Consider the following 16967-nt stretch of genomic DNA (forward strand, 5'->3'; position numbering starts at 1 on the left):
CCACCGTGTCCTCATGAACCCTCAACTCCACCGCCCCAACAACTGTTGCTGCAGTTTATTCAGACTATGGTGCAAATGACTGATGACGACTTAAGGTGCTACCTTTCTAAGTAGCTGCACCGATGGTGATGCTTCAAAGCCTGGTGTCTTGATTCAGACAGACCTGGACAAGCTACTCTGGACCTCAGTTTGTTTGCCTGTATATTGGGGGCAGTAACCTGAGAGTTGTAAGAATTGGATTGGATTGGATTAGACTGGAGGTCAGCAAACTAAGGCCCACCATGGGAAATTCATTTTTTTTTTTTAAGTTTATTTATTTTGAGAGAGAGACAGAGAGAGACAGAGAGAGAGAGAGAGGGAATGCACACAGGTCCATGTGGGGGAGGGTCAGAGAGAGAAGGGGACAGAGAATCTCAGGCAGGCTCCCCACTGTCAGCACAGAGTCCTGCCTGGGGCTTGGACTCACAAACCCTGAGATCATGGCCTGAGCCGAAATCAAGAGTTGGATGCTTAACCGACTGAGTCACCCAGGTGCCCCCCCACGTTTGATTTTTACAGCAAGCTTCTGGGTGAGAGATCGAGGAGGGCTCATCCTGTGTCACAGGAGGAGTGAAGGGGCAGGGCTGGGTCACGCGGGGAAGATAGGGCTGAGTGGGACCTGGGACCTAGGCCTGCGAGTCCAGGCGAGGTCCCCCTTCTCCGTGTTCCTCGCCTCAAAGCCTCAGCCGTGGCCTGGCTCCTGGAAAAGGGCTTGTGCCTCCGAGGTGGCAGGTGTGGGGGGAACCCTCACGCTGAGTCGGCTTCTTACAGAGGCAGGAAGAGGGCACACGTGACGGGGCACAGCGGGCTGGCGGGCGGCCTCCGGGCGACAGCTTCTCCTGTGGCTCTGACCTCTGTCTCTCTTCCCATCCCGGTTGGCAGCCTTTGGCCCGGGCGACCTCCCCAACCTGCTGGGCCTGGTGGGCAACCAGCTGGGCGACGGGGAGCGGAAGCGGCGGCATGCCAAGGCGGGCAGCTACAGCATCGAGGTGCTGCTCGCGGTGGATGACTCCGTGGTGCGCTTCCACGGCAGGGAGCACGTGCAGAACTACGTCCTCACCCTCATGAACATCGTGAGTGTCCTCACGTCCCCAAACGGGGCGGGGGGTGGGGGGCGGCCACCAGTGTTGCTCAGAACACGATTTCTCTCGGGCCTGGTGTTGTCTGATGGATGCACTGCTCGCTCCCTAGCCCAGCAGTGACCCAAGCCTGAGCTGGCCTGACACCCGCCCCCGGCTGAGGGGCCCCTGGCAACCCGGGGCCTGGGGCCAGTGGGTTCAGGGCTGGGACACATTCAGAGCCTGAGGCAGGCGTGGCCAGGGGCTTTGCTTGCCCAGGAGTCGAGGGGCCTTCCCTGGGACTCCCCTTCTGGAGAAAATGCCCGATCCCAGGCCGGGAAGATTGGCCAAGGAGCCTTCAATCTGCTGGTGGGGGGGCCAGATCCCAGGTCCCGAAGGGGGCCTTTGTTTGGTGCACAGGGAACAGAAAGGTGGTTGTGCAGATTGACGTCTTCACCTGCCTCAGTAAGAGTTTCCGGAGCTACGAAACACCCTCACAGGCGGACATTTCCCTCATCCATGTAAATGTCTCCCACGAAAGGGTAACTCCCACTGGGGTTTTCGGAGCTTCTCATATGCCTGCAGTTTCTTAAAAATAGCCTGCTTACGGGGCGCCTGGGTGGCTCAGTCGGTTAAGCGTCCGACTTCGGCTCAGGTCATGATCTCGCGGTCCGTGGGTTCGAGCCCCGCGTCGGGCTCTGCGCTGACAGCTCGGAGCCTGGAGCCTGCTTCCGATTCTGTGTCTCCCTCTTTCTCTGACCCTCCCCTGTTCATGCTCTCTCTCTCTCTTTGTCTCAAAAATAAATAAATGTTAAAAAAAAAATTAAAAAAAATTAAGCTGCTTATGGGGCGCCTGGGTGGCTCAGTCGGTTAAGCGGCCGACTCTTGCTTTCGGCTCAGGTCGTGATCTCACGGGTTCGTGAGTTTCAAGCCCCACATTGGGCTCTGAGCTCACAGCTCGGAGCCTGCTTGGGATCCTCTGTCTCCCGCTCTCTGCCCCTCCCCCACGCACACTTGCTCTCTCTCAAAAATAGATACATGTTCAAAAAAATAATCGGTATGCCAAAGAGGCATCTCTTGGGGCGCCCACACCAGCCCGCCTTCATTGTTCTTGGAGCTGTACTGTCTGTGTGTGTGTAGAAGTGGTCCTTCGTCTAAGCCTCTGAAGGGGTGGGTTGGGGTCTTGTCTTATACTTTTTTTGAGCCCCAGCTGCACACAGCACAGTCCCGGACCCCTCACGGGTGATGGGTATGTATGGAGTGGGTGAGTGGGTCGTTGAAGAAGCAGGGGACAGAAAGGTAGCAGGTTTGTGTCCATAATACGGGTGTAAAGAAAAGGGGGGTGGGGCTAGAAGTCAGATCCAATTACACTGAGCCCCAGGGAGGGGGGGACTGAGCCCCCGGCCTCCTCTTTGTTGGGATATGAATTCTTCTGTCCCTTAAGGAGCCTGACGTGTGGGACTCTTAAGAGCAAAGGCTACCACGTTGGGCTGTTTGTGAGGCAGGGCAAGTGATTATGAATATGGACACACCCACCTCCCTGGAGCCCTTGACCACCCACCCAGACTCTATAGATGGTTAGCCCAACCTGAGGCCACCAGCCTAGTACTGATCCCATCAGTGGGAAAGCAGGGTTGGCCCCTGGAGCCAGCAGGTGGGGGCAGGGGAACCCTTAGGAAGCCCTCAGGTGCTGGGAGCCTGGGTCTTGGGTCCAGAGCGGGGGCTGAAGACCCCAGGAGTGTGAGCCCGTGAACCAGACCCCATTCACAGCCCCAGAGTCCTTCCGTTTGCTAAAGGATACTTTTCAGGAGAAGGTCAAATCCTGACGTTCACACAGAAATAAAAGTGGGCAAGTGTGAAAGATTTTAGTTTACTCACTCATCAGGGAGGGAACCAGGCAAGTGTTACCACCCTTTCAGAAGAGAACCCTAAGAATGGAAACATTTACGATCAGGGATTTTGAAATGAATGTGCAAACAGAACGAAATTGGCTTTTTCACGGGGTAGAAGAGATTCGGGCATCTATAGACACTTTGCATTGTTATCAAGTATCCGGTTCTCAGCTGTAAGGTAGCTTCGGTGGAATCAGATTCAGAGAAGGCGAAAAGTGTCTTTTGGGCACATAGTTTCAATCAAGGTACACGTTGTAATTATTCTCCTGGCTTGAGGCCTGGCAGGGTCCCAGGTAGGAAGCCCTTCCCGGGGATGGCAGGGAGTCTGGTGGCCCGTCCGACTTACGGGCTGCGTCTTTGTTCCTGAAGCTAGAAGGCTAGCAACCTCACTGGGGACACACTCCTGGATTCTTGCTGTGTGACCATCCTAAGCGACTAAGTGGTGGGGCCTCCCCCACCTCCCCCAAGAGCTGGCCTCGCCACTGTCTCTCCCTTTCTAGATTCTGGCCTGGGAATAGGGGTGAGGAGAGAAGGCCTGGGCGGGAGTGGTGGAGGGTTGGGAGTCTGGGGAAGACCAGAGGCTCTCTTTCATGGTCTGTGGCCTCCCGTCTGGGTGCCTCCAGTGAGCATTCTGTTGCTTTCTTTCTCCTTAAATGTGCGTTGGTTGGACTAAAGTGTGAGCAGGTCAGCAGGATCTGGAAGGGTGGGACAGGCTTCCCGGAGCCCTGCTCCCCAGCTGGCCTCACTCTCCAGTGTTGATGGTCGTGCGTTCATCGGTTCACAGCCAGGTGCGTCCCCCGTGCTGGGCATGGGGCGTGATGGGAGTGGATGTTAGTCCGGTAGGGTGCTCTCTCGCTCTCTCTCTCTCTCTCTCTCTCACCTCCCTATTTGTCCTCTTGGTGATATAAGCCAATAGGAGCCAGGCTTTCTCTCCATGGCAGGAAACAGGCCCATTGGGCCACCCCAGGCCCCACACTTCCTGCTCCCAGGACACAAAGGCAAAGGAATCCCCCCGATGTTTCTAGGGAAGACTGGCCTGGGTCAATCAGGTGGCTGTCCTTGACTAATTGCTATGACTGGAGGGTTGGCTTGGGTCCCCAGGTGGAGCCCAACACCTTGCATGGGGCGAGGTGGAACAGAATCTCTTCTTAGATAGTGGGGAAGCCAAGCATGCAGACAAAAGAATGGCTTCTATAGTGGACGGCTCAGAGGAGTAGAAAATGGGGTCCCTGCCCTCAGAGCCTTTACCTTGCTGTGTGTCCCCAGACAACTGCAAATAACATCCCCTTGTAAGTCATTACCGTCATTGAGCAAGCACTGGGAGCCAGACTGCTTGTAAATGTGACTTCATTTACTCCAGTCTCCCGACTACCCCGTGAGAGGTCTGGCTATCCTGTCTCCATCTGTTCAAGCCACAGGCCTGGGGTCTGAGGCCTGCTCTGTCACTTTGGAGCCAACCCTCTTCACATGGCCTCTGCATAGAGGTCTGAAGCCTCATGCCTGGTAGTGCTGTCTCTGGCTGGTGACCCAGATGTCAGGGAGGAAAGACAACTTTCCCTCTATCCTCTTAGGTTTAGTTCCAGGGGCTTGCAATTTAAACCGATGAAAGATCATCATGTGCAATACGTGTATTTGTGGGGATGCTTAGTGATGAGTCGCTCAAAGGGGTGATTTGAATTTGTAACTTATATACCTAAGGGGAAAGACAGTTGGCAAAAGCTTGTACGGTTAGGACAAATAGGCTTATCTAGGAAAGACAAGTAGGTTTTTAGGAGAACAAATGGGAAATAACGTTTGCGGTTACACTTGTTTATACTTTCTGTCCTTTTTTACGGTGATGAAGTTGCCCAGGAGAGGAGGGGGAAAGTTAGAAAGTGATGGGGAGGGTCTACAGGAGCTTGTTCCCCAAGAAGAATTTGGGGGTTGATGAATCATACAAGGCGGATGGTTCGCCATAGGGGGATCTTCTGGGAGGTTGCGTTCTGATGTCACAGGTGCGGAGGGCAGCCAGCGAGAGCTCTGGCCCACGTTGGTGAGTGGATGGGTGGCCAACCACCTCTCCTCCTGGGGGACCAGCAGCTCATCCTGTCCATTGTGTGGGAACTTTATTTGGCTGGGATGCTTGAAGCTCAAAGCACTAATCTCCTGAGGGATTTCACGCAGCCAGTATAAAGGGTGTCCCTTTGCTGTCCCCTTAAAGTGCCTGCCGGCCTGTGACCATTTCTGATCCTGATTTGGGGGCCGGGGCTGGCCTAGCAGGATCAGGGAGAGATCCGATTCCCGGGATGTATGGTCCTATTGTGCTAACCCTGGAGGAGGGGGAGAAGCCGTTAGTGAAACCCTCAGAACCATCTGATGGGGCCCTGTTCACTGGCAGCTCTCAGGGTATCCTGCCTCTCAGTTTTCCTTTGCATTAACCTGGGGATGTGCTATAAATATTTATGCAACTGCACATGGTGGCAAGGACTCCCCCCCCCCTTCCCTCCCTCACATGCTCGTGGGCCCTTGAGGGACTTTATTTGCCCGTGCCTCAGTTTACCCATCTGCACCAGGTCACTCTCCTTAAAGCGTCTTCAAGCCTCAGGACTAGGGAACCGTTTGAGAGCTTTGAAACATAAGGAGCAGTTTTGTTCAGCATTTGGTGAGTGCCTAGTGTGACAGACCTTATTCTAGAAGCTTTGGTCTGGCGGCCAAAACAAGCCTCAGACCACGGAATAGTTTGGGAACCATTGAGGCCAGTGCTGAAGGAGCTTAGAGGAGGCAGCCGTCCCTGTGGACTGGAGGGAGAGGCTTGGGGTTTGGAGCTGAACCAGCCTGGGGGGAAAGGGTTTGGTGAGGTGGATCATCGTCGTATGGCGGGATTGTAGACATAGGAATGAGGGGGCAGCCAGGCCTGCGGAGACCTCTCAGGAGTTTAGCTGTGGCGGGAAGGTCCCTCGGGCGACAGCATGGGCTCTGGCATGGAGAGGAGGGGTGAACATTGCCTGATGGTGGCACTGGCTTCAATTTGGGGGGAGGAGAAGACGGAGCCTGAGCCTCCTCGAGCCTTCTCGAATGTCACAGTATCGCTCCAGCACCTACCACATGTCCGGCACGGGGCTGAGAACCTCACAGACAGGCTCTGCGAATCCTCACAGTGGCCTTACGCCAGTGACATTCCTTTGACCGCTGTGGCTCTGAGAAGCCAAGCGACTTGGCTCGGGATAGTAAGTGGCAGAGTTAGGATTCGAACCCAGATCTGTCTGATTCCAAAATTCATGCGCCCCTCCCCCTCCCACTGTGGTAGAACCAGGGGCAAAACAGCTCTGAGGAGGAGGGAGAAGGAAGATCGTAGCCTCCACCCCCCGGCCTCTTCCCAAAATGGGTCTCCGTAGTTGAGCCAGGATCCTGAAGCTTCACCCCGGGCCTGCTTCCTGCTCTCGGCTCCTGGCTGTGGCCAGGCTTGCCAGCCAGGGGCATGGAGAGAATCAGGCACTGTCACCGAATCTCTGCAGTGAGGACTCTCTGGGACAGGGGGATGCAGGCATCCTCAGAGGGCCCAGAGCCAGAGCAGAGAGAGGGCAAGGAGACAGGCCCCACCCCTCTTTCTTGGCAGTCCTAGGCTCCCTGCCCACCCTGCTCTCACCCCATCTGGCCAGGCTGGCGCCACAAAGGTGTTGGGCGTGGTTGCCGTAGAGATGTTGGCCGGTGCCTCTGAGAGGGTCCTAACCACTCTGACCTGCTTCCGGGCCCCTTCCTGAAGCCTCTCCGATGCTCTGCTGGAAGAGCTTGGTGCCCCTTCGAGGCCCAGGAGGTTTGGGTGCAGATGACTGTCAGACCAGGGCCTTGGTGGCCTCAGCCTGGGAGGGTGGCGGCGTTCTCTTGCACGTAACTGTGTTAAATATTCATCATAAAGGCCAGTTTTGAACGCCACAAAAACACTGCTTTCGTGCTGACAGAGAGTGTTGCTTTGCCAGACGTTTTCCGTTCGGGGATATGTGAGCCTCCGAGCAGCTCATCCTCCCCGCTCGTTGGAAGGACACAAATCCTCCTCCCCCCTCTCTTTTTAGGCCTTTCTCTTGTCTTCTCTCACCCTAAAATGCTTTCCACTGCTTTTTAGGGCAGTCTGAGACCCCCCACAACTAGGAGCAGAATCTACATACTTTGAGGTAGTGGTTCTTAATAGGCAAGTTTGCTTCCCAGGGGGCACTGGGGAAGGTTTGGAGATATTTTTGGTTTATCGCAGCCGGAGGGGATGGGATGCTACTGGCTATCTTGAAGGAGGAGCCGGGGATGCTGCTAAACATCCTCCGGTGCACAGGACTCCCTGCAGCCAAGGTGGCCCTTGTGGCCGGGAGTCCTGCCCTGAGGTATTAGCTCCAGTCGCCATATTGCTTTTTGAAAGCAAGCCCCCTTGGGCAGAGAACAATGCTTAACACAAAGGCATGAATACTGGGATTCCTGGCAGGAGAGACACAATGACAATGAGGACAAATACCCCTCCTGGTAATGAGAGATTTATGGTCGACAGAGCACTTTCATACCAGGCATCTCGGTCGCCATATTGGAGGTCACGCTCCTGAAATCCCGTATTCCTGGGCTGACCTAATGGACCTCTCGTCGGCTCCCCAAGTGGGAAGTAGAAGCTCTGAACCAAGAGAGGCCACTGATCGAGCACATATGTGTTCCAAGCCCTGTTCCAAATGCTTGACATTTGCCTCACCTTCTGTCCTCAGGCCTCTCTGCAAGGTTTATCAGTTCACACTCAGATGGGAGAGTCGGGCTCAGCGAGGTGAGGCCACGGCAGTTGGGGTCTTTCTGGGCCTCCACGGTGCCTCTCTTTGCACTCAGACAGGCCGACCTGGGGCATAAAGGCGGCTGCATTATGGAGACAGGTTGTGGGGGATAAATGCTGGGGACTCGTGAGCCGCGCCCTGGCCCGGACTCAGTGTCCCAACCTGGGGGGAGCCGAGGCCCAGCTCTGGCTACTGCATAGGCCAGCCGGGGGGGTGGGCAGGGATCCTGGGCTGCAGGCCGCACAGTGTTACTGGGGTACACCCCCAGAGAGTGCACACATGCACAGATGGAGTGCATGTTTCCACGCACATGCGTGTACACGCACACACAGCCACCCATATGTGTAACACGGCTGTGTGCACGTAGATGCATGTACCACACCAGACCAGGTGTGCCCACGCGGAGGAGGTCACACACTACGTGTGAACACATCACTTGCCACGTTTCGTCAAAACTGAACCCATCGATTGTCAGATGCTCTGTTACTTTACGCACTTAAGAAACAGAAAAAGTGCTACCCGTTAAACCCCGACGTGGTGTTTTCGTATCACTTAGAATTTTTATTTGTGCTCGTCGGAAGAACTCTTTCAACCTGATGGAGGCTTAGATTTTCATCGCGTGTTACGTGCGCACGTAGATACGACGGTGTGACAAAGTCCGGTATTCCCATCACTTCTTCCACTTACTTGTCAGAGTCGCTTTCAGCCACAGAGCCATCCGCGTCCGTGTTTTCTGCACGGCATTGGCTCCTGTGCCGTCTGGAGCCTGGGTGACGCTGCGGGAGCCCCCCGCCCTTGCCTCTGGATTTTCTCCAAGCCAGAACCCGTTCTGCGACTTTGATGTGGGTGCCTTCTTGATTTTACTGCAAGGTGGCAATGGAGGTTTTCTTTTTTTTTTTTTATTTAAAAAAAATTTTTTTTTTAACGTTTATTTATTTTTGAGACAGACAGAGACAGAGCATGAACGGGGGAGGGGCAGAGAGAAAGGGAGACACAGAATCGGAAGCAGACTCCAGGCTCTGAGCCATCAGCCCAGAGCCCGACACGGGGCTCAAACCCGTGGACCGCGAGATCATGACCTGAGCTGAAGTTGGACGCTTAACCGACTGAGCCACCCAGGGGCCCCTGGAGGTTTTCAGACAACCAGGACTCCCATTCCTTTCTCACCCCGTAAATGGCCTGCTGCCAGCAATGTCAGGGCGTTGCGGTGTCCTGTGAAGCCACCAGGAGTCACGTGAGAGTCTCACTTGCACGGGCAGCGGTGACAGCACACTGTCACCGCCACCTGGTCACCCAGGTCAACAGGGAAAGGAGAACATCTCAGAAGCGTGCCACGTGGTGCTGGTTGGAACGATTGGTCTGCAGAGTTGCCTCATGCTCTCGATGAGAGGGGTCGGAGCTGGGGAGACGGGGGGCTAGTTCCAGGGCCTGGGACTAGAAAGGGCAGGAGAGGTGACTGTTGGCCAGGCCGCACCTTCAAGCAGGGCCACCCCCGTTGTGTTCAGGTTCAGAGGCCGGAAGCGACCAGGGAGGGCACGCGAGCAGAGGCTGCTTCCTTTCCCGTGGCCGCAGTGCTCACGCAGGCTCGGCCGTCACTGTGGGCCTGCTTGTCTCCCGGCGAGACGGGGGGGTAATGACTCCTTGGAGCTCCTTCGAGGAACAGTTGGCCGTCACAACTGGAGCGGAGAACGTCCAAGGCGAGCCTCCCGTGTTGCCAGAAAGTAAGGAAGTGCCCAACACACAAAAACAAAACAAAACAAAACAAAGAACCCCAGAGCCAACAAGAAGGGTCTGTTAAAGGGACACAGGAGCCAACTGAAGGAAAGAGCTCCCGGGGGCCAAAGCTGGGACAATTTGAGCGACCAGGTTAATGTCGCGTTGAAGTATAACCCAGAGTATAAAAACACACAGCCATGGGTTCATACTGATAAATAAGCGACAGAATAAATGAACAGCTGGGAGAAGGATTCCGAATAATTGACGTAGGTACTCTGCCCTCAAGGAGGTGGATTCTAACTCCCACTCCTGAAGTTCAGGCTGTGCCCGGTGACTTTGTCCTGAAGCGCACAGCACGGGGGCCGGGAAGGAGAGAGTATGTTACGCAGGAGAAACCTGGCAAGCGCTGTCCCAGCAGGCGCTAGACGTCAGCATTGTCGGTGACGGGTCGTGCTGGCGGCGGGTGCCCTTGACATCGTGTGGGGAAGATGGCCCTTCACTCCTGTGGCCTTCCTCCCCGCCAGGCCCATACCGCGCATCTAATCATGAGACAAACATCAGCCATACCCGAAGTGAAGGATGGTCTGCAAAATGCCCCACTGGTATTCCTCGAAACTGCTTAGGTCATCAAAACCCAGGAAAGTCTCTGGAACTGTCAGGAAGGGCAAACAGTCTGGAGCAGCCCAAGGAGGTATGGCAGCTAGACGTAACCTTCTTCTCTTTTCAACTGATACATATTTTTGATTTTAGAATAGTTTCAGATTTACAGAAAAGCTGCAAGCCTAGTCCAGAGAGTTCCCGAGGGCCCCACTATGTTCAACATCTGCCATTACCATGGTACATTCGTCACAAGTACTGAGCCAATACTGATGCATTATTGTTAATGAAAGCCCGTATTTGTTTCGGATTCCCCCTATTTGCCCCTAAGGTCCTTTGTTTTTGCTCTAAGACCGCATCCAGGGCACCAGGTTACGGCATGCAGGCTGTGGCTGCATCAGCCTTTAGGTAGCAGTCACTGCCCTCTCCTGTTTGAGCATGGGGTGGGCTTGAGACCCTGGGGTCATGCTTTCTCAGCACGGCCCCTCCCTGTTTGAGACCTGCCTGGACCTGGCTGCCAGGCTGGTGGATAGGCTGCTCCAGAACTCCTTGGGAGCAGTGTTCCCTAGCATTGTGGGAACTTGGGGCTGGCTGGGGGGCCATTCTCTGCTGGACCCCTGTCCCCGCACTGCCAAGGAGAAGCCCGTTTTGGCCTGGTCCAGAAGGGAAGGCTGCCAGCTGCCCCCCCCCATGGGCTCCCCAGGGGCCTAAGCTCTCCCCGCCAGCCGCAGTGGAGCCCCAGGCATTTCTGCTGTCGGTACCTGGGGTCTGATCCTCCCTTTGGGCCGGAACACAGATTCAGAGTTCCCAACCCCCTTCCCTTCTTCCTGCTCCCTGGGTTTGGCCACAAGGCCCCCGGGAGGCCTGGCCATGCAGGGTTACAGCAGAACAGAGAAGGGGCTCTCGCAACGACTCCCTGGCTGGCCGTGTTGCTGTCTACTGGATGTGGAAACCCGCTTCACTTATCTTCTCTCCTAGGCCACAGAAAGCCCACTCCAGCCAGCCTGCCACAGGAGCTGGTTCTGGAAAAACAGCTGTGTGGAGTGGCTCAGAGTCACAAAGCATCAGAGTTTAAATCTGAGCCTTCCCACTTTCCAGCTGGGTGGCCTTGGGCAAGTTACTTAACCGCTCTGGGCCTTGGATTTCTCACCCGTGAGACGGGAATAATTCCTCTCTCCGTAGGCTGGTGTGAGGTTGTATGCAAGCCCTCACATGGTGCCCGGCACGTAGTAGGTGTTCAGGGAATAGCGGCTCTTTCTCCAACCCTCGTGGTCTCTAGCTTCGGTTACATTATCGCGGACCTTCTCCCTTCTGCTGTTCTGTGCCCCCTTGACCAGCGAGAGTCCTGACGTTTGCTTGATTTTCTAGTATATGCCCAGTGGCCGTCCCAAGCCAATATCTGATGTGGAGCCCTACCCTGGGGTCTTGGCAGGGGATGTTGACCTTGGCTGAGGTGGGGAAGAAGGACACCAGACATAGCCTTCTTTTCTGCCCTGTGGGCGTCTCTTGATGTATCCCGCTGGGACCCACAGCCGCGGGAAGCAGTTCCAGGTCTCCCCAGAGCTGGCGCCCGGGCCTGACCTTTGGCATTGGGAGGGTGGAGGCCGACAGCCAGTTCTTCAGTGCACAGCCAGATTAGAGCCTGCCAGGGGGCCGCCCGCGCGCGAGGGCCGGGGTCCTGGGCCTCTCAGGAGGCTGCACCTCTTGGCTGTGGCTCCAGGACCAGCTCACGGCTGTGGCTGGGACCTGTGTGCCAGGGCACTTCTGCAGCCCTGTCCAGCCCCCTCCTTGGCCTGTGGGAAGGGTCAGGACAGCTTCAGCTGAATCAGAGCCCTACTCAAGGGCTGGGGGTGATGGGGGTGTGTGCAGGTGAGGGTGCCGGGGCACCCCAGACGGACCCCACTAGGAGATGTGGAATGGCAGGGCCAACCCCACCTTTTTTTTTTTTTTTTAAGTTTATTTTGAGAGAGAGGGAGAGGGAGCGCATGAGCAGGGGAGGGGCAGAGAGAAGGAGAGAGAGAGAATCCCAAGCAGGCTCCACACTGTCAGTCCACGGCCCGATGTAGGGCTCGAACTCATGAACCGTGAGATCATGACCTGAGCTGAAATCAGGAATCCGATGCTTAACCGACCGAGCTACCCAGGGCCCCCCTCCTTTTTTTAATGAGGGAATAAGGGTGTGAAATAGAATGACTTTATTTTTATCTCCTTATTTAGCATAAGAAAAGACTAGACTTGCTCATTGCTGAACCCTGCTGCTCTCAGAGCTTCAGAACTGTTCACCCACTCTTAACACCCTGGGCCACCTGTTGGGGATCACTTTCCACCTTACTTTCCTGCAGACCTGCCGACGGTGGGGTCTGGGTGGCTCCGTTTCTGTTTCCTTGATTGACAATGGCTTCTTTCATCGTGGTTCTTAAAAAGCTGGTTTGCTGGGCCCAGGATTGTGGGTTGACGGTTTCTTTATCTTGGGACTTTGGTGCTATTACTTCAGCGTCTCCCCTGGTCACTGCTGACAACCTACCCCTAACCAGATGGATGGTCCTTCCTTGGCAAGTGGCCTGTCGTCTCTCTCGCCGCCTGGAAAGTTTTCTGTTTCACTGACGTGAGCACGGAGAGAAGTCCCCTGAGAGATCGTGGCCGCCATCTCTCCCGGGGAAAGGAGTAGATACGCCCCGTGGGACTTCCAGAGAGAGACTTGAGGCCAGTGGAGGAGGCGGATGGGAAGGTTCAGTGGGGCTCACGGCGCCCAGAGCTTTCTAACGGGCTAGCACACACGTTGCTGGAAGTGTGGGAGCATGGGCTGGGAAGAGATTCCCATCGCGTGGGGGGCTGGCCTCAGCTGCCCTGATTACCACCGGCCTGGGGCTCTCTCGATGGTTCCGCGTGACTCCTGCCTTTCTCTCCCCTGCCCCGAACCTCTGCCCATCTCCTCCGAAAGGCCCGTGACCTTCTCCAGCGGGACGCGTTCTGGGTCCTCCAGCAAGTCCTCCCTGACCCCTCCCTCCCACACGTACACCACCTTCCTTTCCCCCAGCTCCTGGGGTCTATGTACACCCGTCCCTGAAGCATTTGGTCGCCAGATTATTTCAGAGTGCTGTGCTGAGTGGGGTCTCTCCGGATGGTGCGTCCGCTTCTGCTTGCTCAGTACTGCATTTAGGCCAGTTACCCAGAGTGGGAGGTGGCATCGGAAGGCCCCGCTCAACCCCCACCAGTGATGGACACTCGGGCTCTGATCCTACTTTTTGTTCAGAGAGGCAGCAGCCTCCTCCCCAGTCCCACCGCAAAGACTTCCCCATGTCCTGGGCCGGAGATGCCAGCCATTGGAGCAGGCGTCACTGGGGACTTTGGTGGGTGGCTTTGGCCTGCTGAGTGTGGGGACAGTAAGGAAGGATTCGGGCAGCAACCTGCCTGGCCCGCTTTGGCGAGAGACAGAGCAGGAAGACAGTGGCCCCCTGAGAATTTCCAAAAGCCTAGAGGCCGTGCAGATGCCTCCACCCAAGCATTCCAGCGACTGATCTCTTTTCCTGCCCTGGGGCAACCGGTGGGGTTTCCATGTGTACATGTGGGGCACAGATGTGTCTGTGTGGAGCGTGCCCTGCTTATCATCCCATCTCTGGTCTGCTTGCCCGCAGGGCACATCAGGGAGGTCTGAGACACTGACCACGTAGAAGGCCACGTTCTGAGTTGGAGGGGCTGAAATGTCAAGGTTATAGAACAGGAGAGAATTCTTAGGTTGGACTTGTTTGGGAGAAAGTGTGTGTGTGGCCGGTCGGCACCCCCGTCTTCCACCGCAGTTATACAGAAACAGAAACAGAGGTCCCAAGGCGTTGCCTGATGTGCCCTAAGCCACAGAGCTAGGACCCGAACCCGGGACTCTGGCCCCCAGTAACTGCATTGCTTCACCAGTGCTGTGCTCTGACACTGACCCACCGAGCGAGTCACTGAGCGAGTCTCAGGGGTTACGTCCAGCTAGGGGATTAATTATCTAAGTCGTGGCCCATCATACGCAGACATTAGAGATGATACTTTTTTAAAAAAGTGTATTTATTTTGAGGGGGGAGGGGCAGAGAGAGAGAGAGAGAGAGGGAGAGAGAGAACCCCAAGGAGGCTCCACACTGTCAACAGAACCCGACGTGGGGCTCGATCCCACGAACCGTGAAATCATGACCTGAGCCAAAACCAAGACTCGGGTGCTTAACCAACTGAGCCACCCAGGCGCCCCCTAGAGGTGATGCTTTTAAACACACAGAATACTGTTTCGTGAAACAACCAATGTATTAACGCTATATTCAGTATGATTACTGTTTTGTAAATTGAGCCTCCCCCTCCCCCCCCACCCGCCACACACCCATACATACACACACACACACACACACACACACACACACACACACAGATACGCACCTGGCAAGAAGCATGTTAACTGTGGTTATTGTACATCTGGCTGATTGTAGTTTGGGCAATTTGATTTTCCTCTTTCACCTTTTTTTGTACTTTTCAAAGTTTACAGGGTGAAATGTTTTATATTCAGGAAAAAAAGTTAAAACAAAAAAGCTGGAATTGTTCAAGGGGCATCCTTAGGAGATGGGCACTCAGGGGAGGGTGAGCTGCCTGTCTCTGGGGGTGGACAGACAGAGCCTCGTCCATCTGTCATGGACACTGTTCCGGCTCTCCTGATTCAGGGAGTAGGAGGGATAGCATTCTTTGGTGGCCCGTGCGGGACACTGCCCCACGGACCCCTGGGCCTGTGGGAGAAGGCAGTTTTCCAAGGCCATGGTCCTCAAACTTGACCGTGGCTGAGCATCCCCGGGGATTGTGTTCAGATTACAGACTCTGACTTGGGAGGTGGGCCCGAGACTCTGCATTTCCAAGGTCCTCGTGTACTCTCCCTTGGATTTGCCGTGGAAAAGTGCCCGGGCACTACGGAGCAGACAGACGATTCCGGTGGCAATTGGAGGGGTACCCAGGGACTTGAGGATGAGCGACCCGGGCCGGGGGACATTTGTGGAAGGACTCTCCTGAGCCGTGGAAAGATGAGTCTTTGTCAGAGGGCTGAGTGTGAGGCCAGCCCCTCCCGCTTGGCTTCGTGGAGAGAGTGCACAGGTGGAACTAGGCGGGGCAGGATTTGAATCCCAGGTCTGCAGCAACTTAGCGGTGTGGCCTTGGGAAGGTCCTTTTGCCTCTCTCTGCCTCAGTTTCTTCGTCTGTACAGTAGGGAGAAGAATGCTGCCTGAAAAGGCCATGGTGAGGATGACACGGGTCAGGTACATGGCTCAGTACCTGCTGTGTGGTAGGCGCTTGACAAACGTTTGCTTCCCTTAAAATTGCATGCTCTTTTCTCCTTGCAGGTGGATGAGATTTACCATGATGAGTCCCTGGGCGCCCACATAAACATTGCCCTTGTCCGCTTGATCATGGTCGGCTACCGGCAGGTGACCACCTCCCTTCTGCAACTGGCAGGGTTTGGAGGGAGAGGGGGTGTGGGACCGGTGCACTGGACAGGCTGTGGTGTGGGGAGGGGCTGGTCAGCATGTAGGAAGCATTTTGTTCCCAGAATCAGAACCCTGAGACCGTTAGAGTTGAGGCTTCAGGGGCAGAGGCATTTGGGGATGTTAAGCGGGGCCTGGGGGATTCCCTGCAGTCTGGAAGCAGGCAGTCCTATGCCCTGGCAGCTGGAGATCCCTCTCCTTGAGGACCCCGTGCGGAAATGGGCTCTGAGCCGGGCAGTGACCGCGAGACAAGTCCTGCTCTGGTTGGACCCTGGGGCCCTGGGCTCTGCAGTCTTAGACCGACTGGTGGCTTCTTCTCCCCCGGATGGGGGTGGCAGTAGCACCTTCCTCCAGGGGCTGTTGTGAAGATTAGATGAGACCACGAACACAAGGCACAGAAGTGCTCAGAGCTACCCCCGCCTTGCAGCTCGGTCCAGGGATGCGAGAGAATGCGCGTTGAGTTCCCGGCAGACAGGTGTCCCGGTGCAGGGCCTGGCACGCGAGTGTTCCCCGAAGCGGGAGGGCTGTGCGCATGCACAGCGACCTGGGGACCGGCACCGCGTCCCACGGGCCTCGGTGTCCTCTGCCCCCGGGAGGGGAACGACGGGTGCCCGCTGGCAACCCCCTCTCTGTTGACGCTCTTGGTCCCCGCAGTCTCTGAGCCTGATCGAGCGGGGGAACCCCTCTCGCAGCCTGGAGCAGGTATGTCGCTGGGCACACTCTCAGCAGCGCCAGGATCCCAGCCACGCAGAGCACCATGACCACGTCGTCTTCCTCACCCGGCAGGACTTTGGGCCCTCAGGTACGCAAGGTACTGTATTTGCTGTGGCCAGGTGTTGCAGCTGCAGGGCAGAGGCCGGGGCTCGGGGCTGGGCTCTCTGGAGCCACCCGAGGAGCTCTGAGGAGCCAGTCAACAGAGAGATTCATGGGACTCTGGAGAAGGACCTGGCCCATCTGGATGGGCAAGCTTTAGAGTGGTTTCCTCGGGGATCAGGGGAAGTGAATGGGTCCCCGCTCTGGTCCCTGCTGTCTGGGTCGAGCCTGCGGGTGGCCGCGAGTGGTCAGGCTTACTGTCCCAGAGCCTGGCTGCGGGAAGACCCGTCAGCATCTTCAAGATGCTTCTGTTCCCCAGCCCCCCCACCCCCCACCCCCGTATCGATATGGGCTCATCACAGGCCTCGGGGCACCTAGCAGGTGCCTGTGTGTGGACACGCTCCACACCTCTCTGTGCAGCGACCCAAGCTCACTTCTTCTCCCCTGGTCCTCCCACCTGCCGAGTGGGAAAAAACAGTTGCCGCTTTCCCCCATTCCAGCCCGCCACAAGGGCTGAGGGAGGCCTGAAATAAATGCCTGTGGTCGTGCGTGCTCTGCAGACACGTGAAGCTTTGGTCACTCGCA

At 56.1% G+C, this 16967-nt stretch overlaps 1 protein-coding gene across 3 annotated transcripts in view; it reads left to right on the forward strand.

The window, feature by feature from the left end:
- The window catches only part of ADAMTS14 (ADAM metallopeptidase with thrombospondin type 1 motif 14), a 79739-nt gene that overhangs the window by 30069 nt on the left and 32703 nt on the right, over window positions 1-16967 (forward strand). For 2 of the 3 annotated variants that reach the window (XM_045040107.1, XM_045040106.1), the window contains exons 4-6: window positions 922-1112; window positions 15429-15512; window positions 16224-16380. In XM_045040107.1, coding sequence (XP_044896042.1) covers window positions 922-1112; window positions 15429-15512; window positions 16224-16380 — 432 coding nt within the window. The remainder of the gene's footprint in view (window positions 1-921; window positions 1113-15428; window positions 15513-16223; window positions 16381-16967) is intronic. The other variant, XM_023240520.2, reaches the window with a different exon arrangement.

This window comes from Felis catus, chromosome D2, assembly GCF_018350175.1.
Source record: "Felis catus isolate Fca126 chromosome D2, F.catus_Fca126_mat1.0, whole genome shotgun sequence".
Classification (NCBI taxonomy): Eukaryota; Metazoa; Chordata; class Mammalia; order Carnivora; family Felidae; genus Felis; species Felis catus.